The sequence below is a fragment of the Phalaenopsis equestris genome, unplaced genomic scaffold (genome assembly GCF_001263595.1).
Source record: "Phalaenopsis equestris unplaced genomic scaffold, ASM126359v1 Scaffold001166, whole genome shotgun sequence".
In the NCBI taxonomy this organism is placed as follows: domain Eukaryota; kingdom Viridiplantae; phylum Streptophyta; class Magnoliopsida; order Asparagales; family Orchidaceae; genus Phalaenopsis; species Phalaenopsis equestris.
In genome coordinates this window covers 43,824-50,381 of record NW_018165605.1, presented here as the reverse complement: position 1 = coordinate 50,381, position 6,558 = coordinate 43,824, and the positions used below count along the sequence as shown (strand labels likewise).

At 29.3% G+C, this 6,558-nt stretch overlaps 1 protein-coding gene across 1 annotated transcript in view; it reads right to left on the bottom strand.

The window, feature by feature from the left end:
- Positions 1 to 5,138: 5,138 nt before the first annotated feature.
- The window catches only part of LOC110033392 (cysteine--tRNA ligase, chloroplastic/mitochondrial-like), a gene marked incomplete in the record, with an annotated part of 19,570 nt that continues 18,150 nt past the window's right edge, over positions 5,139 to 6,558 (bottom strand). Inside the window, 3 exon segments of the mRNA XM_020737355.1 lie at positions 5,139 to 5,614; positions 5,819 to 5,926; positions 6,278 to 6,481. Of these exon segments, the coding sequence (XP_020593014.1) occupies positions 5,366 to 5,614; positions 5,819 to 5,926; positions 6,278 to 6,481 (561 nt within the window).

Below are 6,558 nucleotides of genomic sequence, written 5' to 3'. Positions count from 1 at the left end.
GTGTGTGTGTGTGTGTGTGTGTGTGCATGTATGTACACATGTGTATTGATAAGTGTGCTTAATTACATATACTTCTTAAATGAATGGGTGTGTGATTAACATTAATTATAGAGCCCTATAAATTAACCTCATGTAAAATGTGATATTTATTGTTTGTGTTCACATAGGTTAATCTATGCTTAGTTTGTATGTCAATGTGATGCAAGATGTTATATGTACATGTAAAAGAAAGGAAAATAAAGAAGATGTGTGATGTGTATTATTGCATGTATATATGTCTGCATGTTTGACTCTGTGGATGAGTGAATATATTTTTGTATGTTTAGATGAATTTTACTTTTCTGTAGACAGAATGAACTTAACATTTTCTATAAGTTGGGATGCATGATTAGGAAGCTTCACTAGATATGAATCTAGACTATGCTTAGGTATGTGTGAATAATGAACCAAAAAGAAGAAAAAATGAAACTTCTTAGATTGAGTGTGACTTTGAAAGCTTCAAAATATCTATTTATCTATCTATCTATCTATCTATATTGATACATACATGTATATATATATAGTGTGTGTGTGTGTGTGTGTGTGTAAATTAAATGTGCTACATAACGAAATATTTTAAATGTAAAACAACCCACCAAAAAAAATCTTTTGTGCTTTAACTAAATGTGCTCTAAGAGTTACACTTTTAAATATAAACAACTAATGAAAAAGAATATTCTTCAACTTTAGTTAAATGAGCTCTTGAATTCTTCATTTAAAAGTGTAGAAAAGCTCAAAGGATATTTCCCTTAAGAGAATCTTTTGATGATTTTTTTTCAAACTTCAAATCTATTTAAAAATTTTTTAAAAAAATATAAAACTCCTTTTTTAAAAAATTAAGATTCACACTTTTTAAAGTTCTTTGTTTAAGAAAAATTAAAGAACTTTTCTAAAATTCAAAAAAATTTCCAAAAAGACAAACGATCATTTCAAAATATTTTAAAATCTTGTTCAAAGTTCAAAACACTCCTAAAATTAACATAAAAAACTTTTTAAAAATATAAAAGTATTAAAATACCTATTTCAAAAACATGCTTCTTTTAAACTTAAATGATTGTAAGAAACCTTTCAAATTTAAACTTTTAAAAATCATTTTGAGCATAGGATAAATGAATTTGATAAATTTTACTAGACTCTCTCAAAGTGTTTAATGTAGGCAGGACTTATATACTCTTTAACTCAAGTGTCTACTCCAATGAATATTGTTTATCCCTAGAAACATATGATTTAGTAGCCTTGGCTTATGATTATATAAGACTTGGACCATTATAATTCTAAATGTTTCATATAAAACTCCTATTTTTCATATTATTATTGCGTGACAAATAAATTTTCCAAATAATCAATTTTGCATGAGAAAATAAAATATTTTCAATGAAAAAGAGTGACTTGAATATATAGAGTATAGAATTAGAGAGTTTAAGTTTAATTATTTTGAATATAAAGTCTTACATTACACATACTTAAAACGCTAGAAATGAGGAACAAAAACACTTAGGAAACAAAATTGATCATCAAACCTTAGAAGAACCATGATTTTCTGACGCCGACTAATATTGTAGGAAAATTGAAACTGAAAACTTGAGAAGAACTTTGATTTGTCATCATAACTGACAATCCTAGGAATCAAACAGATCGGAATTTAAGTTGTGAACCCTTAAAATAACTAAAAATCAACAAACTAAATTTTTATAATCACAACCTCTGATAGCTCCAAACTATGAACCCTATCTTAGCTAACGTAGACGAAAACCTAGCTCCACATACATCCTAGAATAGTCTAGTCTAGAATTTTATGTTAGTTTATTAGGTATCTAATAGAAAGAATTAAGGAGTAGGTCATATAAATATAAATATCAATATTTCATGTGGTTTATATGTAATTATCCCATGAGCTAGGGCAATTAAATATAGACCACCCAAAACTTTCTATATACAAATCAAACACCCTTTTCATCTATTTTTCATATTCTCACTCAAATATCAAAATTCATGATAAAAGCCTAACAATTCTCACTCAAATATCAAAATTCATGGTAAAAGCCTAACTCACATTTTTTTTTCATTTCTATCAATTGTTTGATTGTGGCGCACATAAAATTTATTAGTTCTGTAGTTTAAAATAATCACCTGATTAAGATGGCCTATATTTATGTAACTCCTAAAGTTTATTTTTTTACATTAATAACATCTAAACATTTCATATCAGATAAAAAATACCACTATATTACCTTTTAAAAAGTGAAATATACATTTTGAAGCATCGGTAAGATGGTATATATATACAAATTAAAAAACAACATTTTACAAATGTGAATACATAAGAATTGAGTGGTTTGTATGTAAATCTTCCTTTTTGATAATATAATTTCAGGGAAGGCTAGAGAAATCTTAACTATTTACAAATGCCACGAGTGATTACAAATATAACACTCAAATCTTAACGATTTACAAAAACGTAATATGACAAGCCTTGAATTCAAAGCAGTGTCAACATTGTGCTGATTTTTTTCTGTGCAAAATAAAATTTAGGAACAAAGTACACCGCATTTCATCAACAAAATATGGTAAAATAAAATTCTATATTACAACTAATAATGCATCAGAAGGAAACATTTTTAGCAATGAAAGACTACAAAGAAAAAATGCTTACAAAGCCTCATTTCAATATCAACACATTTACTATAATATCAAGCCTTGCAGACAATCCTATTTACAGTAAACAATTTAGGCTAAAAGGGTTTTGTTGACTTTAAAATAATTTATGATCCATGAAATAAAAGAAGATTTACTTAAATATCATTCAATTTCTATATATTTACATAACTAATACCGAAATTTCACTTTTTACATACATATCATTTTACCTACACATAAAAATGTGCATTTAAATTTTTAAGAAGTTACAATGGTTATTCTGTTTTTTTTTTTTTTTTTTTTTTTTGCGAGAAGGAAGATTTGTATGATACAATTGTAAAATGAAGAATTTAGGTGTTAGAAATGAGTAAATACATAGGAACTGGACAGTGTGACACTCAAGAGCGATTACTTTGTGTGGACAGCGCTCGCAAATTGCGTGTGTTGTCCAATAAATTTTTTTTAAAAATAATAATAATAAAAGTGAGGCCCGCTGACATGCACTTTTGATAAAGGGAGTTTTAATTGGTTCACCGCACGCATCTCTTCTCGTGCGGTGAACGTACGCAATAATTTTTCAACGCTCAATTATCCCGTATAGAGAAATCACTTCATAATGAAAACTCCCATGAAAATAAAATAAGAAGTTAGTTGATTTAAAACCAACACACATATAATACATAATGAAGAATTTTTAGCATTAAATGCAGGATTCCTTTGTTATGGATCAGAACAGTCAAACGTAATCACATGGTCTAATTAAAATGTTTTTCTCGTATTGAAATACATAATGTAAATAAGTATTAGAATAATTTCGACTCTTTACAGATAATTATGTCAGAGTTTATAAAAATATCAGTTTAATCCTAAAGTTTTTTTAATGAGTTAAAATAGTCCCATAGTAAGGACCATTTTAGCTCCATTAAAACGCTGGGATTAAAATGATCAAATATAAATAGTCATTTTAGCACTTTACTCTTATGTAAATAAAATTCAGTTTAAAGCAAGTCAGAAACATGCATGACAAAATTTGATTTTATTTTGCCAAGAAGATGCCAAAGCTTCAACGATGTTGAGAACTTCAAAGTAGGACTAGATCCAAATCTCATAATTTGGCTTCAGCATCATAAGTTGATGAAAATTCCAATCCAAGATCTTCAACAAAAATAGCACAGCATAAAGCGACAGAGCTAATACAGCATTGCTGAAATTCTGAAAGTAGGTTTAAGCTCCGCTTTAACAATTCTAACAACTCTCAACCTCAATAAGCTATTACAAACTTATTCAAGCTAAGCCTTCAAACGCATGAAAATCATATTAAGATCCAAGTACAATTTATAGTCCAAAGCTAAGATCTATAGTATCACAAGCCCTATGTTCAATCAAAATATACAATAATAATGCTAAATCTGTAGATTAGATCAATAACCAATTCCCAAGCATTGGAGACAAATTATTGTTTAAACTAAATTAAAATGTAATGCCTTTTAGCGCATTGGATATGAAGCTCGATGTGTTCTGAAATGGTTATTGAAAAGTAATTGAAACTTAATTTCAAAACTGCAAATTCCAAAACCGCTTATGCTTACAACAACAATAAATATATAAAATGAATGAAATGAGCAAACAAAAATAAAACACACACAACTCTCAACCTCAATAAGCTATTACAAACTTATTCAAGCTAAGCCTTCAAACGCATGAAAATCATATTAAGATCCAAGTACAATTTATAGTCCAAAGCTAGGATCTATAGTATCACAAGCCCTATGTTCAATCAAAATTTACAATAATAATGCTAAATCTGTAGATTAGATCAATATAACCAATTGTCAAGCATTGGAGACAAATTATTGTTTAAATTAAATTAAAATGTAATGCCTTTTAGCGCATTGGATATGAAGCTCAATGTGTTCTGATTGAAACTTAATTTCAAAACTGCAAATTCCAAAACCGCTTATGCTTACAACAACACAATAACCGAATAACCATAAACAAATATAATGAACAAAGTTTATGAGAGAAAAAATGTCATTAAAACACATTTCCATCAAATTCACTTCCAAACTCAGTGCTAATCACTTTTCCAAATAAACAGTACCTTAATATGAATCAGTGCAATGGACCAGATCAATAAAAAAAGCGGCATTTACAAACATACCAGCTAATTCCTATGTATTTGATAAATAACATCTAAACTTTAATTTTCACATTTGTACCACCTAAATCTTTCTTATCACCAAAAGAAAAAAACCACCATGTTAACATTTAAAAAGGCATGTAAATTTGAAGGTTAGCTGTTAGATATGTAAATACAGGGGCAATTGAGTGGTATGTCTGTAAATCTTCCACAAAAAAAAAAATAATAAAAACAATTAAATCAGCTTTTCATTAAATCAACCATCTATGCTGTTAACTCCCAGCTCAAAAATGATTCAACCATTCTTCAAACCATGCTGGCATGGAAGAAGCACATAATTTAAGTAAATGGGCACCCAATTTACATTATTTTACCTAATACAAAATCGAATCTATTGATCCAAATAAAAAAGATTAAAAAAAGAAAAACATGAAGCTTTTAGTTCAAAAATTAGTTAACAGTATGCCTAATCATCTTTTATATCACATAAATATGAGTTGAAATATAATCACATTAACAAAAGGAACCCACTATATATAATAATAATGATTATGACAAGGACTCATCTATCAGGGAATCAACATTTTCTTCAGGTTTTTTCTCAGAAGGTTCACTTGGCCTCCAAATGGTTCCCTTTGGTTCATCCATTAGGGATATGCCCTTCAAATAAAGTTCCAACCTGATCATGTCGGATTTCCCGTACTCCTTGTTCTTCCTTGCAAGGTTTCTCTCCTCAATCTTCTGCTGAACTTCCTCCTCTGTAAATCCTGCCCTCTTCAGTGCCTTCTCTTTTAGCCGCTGCAGAACCTCCAGAAAAAAAAAGGAAGATTTACATACATACCACTCAATTCCTATGTATCTACATATTTAACACCTAAACTTCAATTTTTATATACAAGCCATCTCCCCAAGACACGAAAGGGTGTATTTCACATTTTAAAAGTTAAAATGGGGATATTTTTTATGTGATATTAGATTGCTACTATACAACTTGAAAGTTACCTTGGAGACAGTTGAGGAAGACAAGAGACCCAGAGAACCAAGAAAATCTTTGACTTCTTTTTCCAGTGCATAAAGAGAAAGAATCAATGCCTGCTGCTGCTTTTTCCCCTGCAGATGATAACAGCAAAAAAGGAAAAAAAATAAAGAGGAAGATTTACATACAAACCACTTAATTCCTCTGTATTTAGATATCTAACACCTAAACTTCAATTTTTACATATATGCCACCATATTTATACATAAACTGAATTTTGTTTTTTAAAAGCTAAAATAGTGATATTATTTATGTGATATGAAAGATTTGGATGGCATAAATGTAAAAAGGAAAATTTTAGGTGTTAGATATGTAAATACATAAGAATTGGGTGGTATGAATGCGAATGCCCGAAAAAGAAACATCAGTTGGATGACAGTCATTTTAGTTTCATGTCAAAATTCAGAAGATATCAAAAGCCATACTTTGAATTTCTTCAATGTGCCATTGATCAACTTGAGCAAATCAACAAGATTATCTAAAGCAGTAGTGGTGTGCAGATCATCAGACATCGAAGACAGATATTCATTATGGAACTTCTCAATTTGTTCCTTCACATCTGCTGGCACTTGTCCTTTGAAATTTTCGCTCCTGAAGGGGGATAAAGCCGTTTCACATTCATACAAAGTCTGCAAGCAAAATAAGATTTCAGTTTACCCAGTAGAACGGAATTTTCTTCGGGGCATTTACATACATACCACTTAAT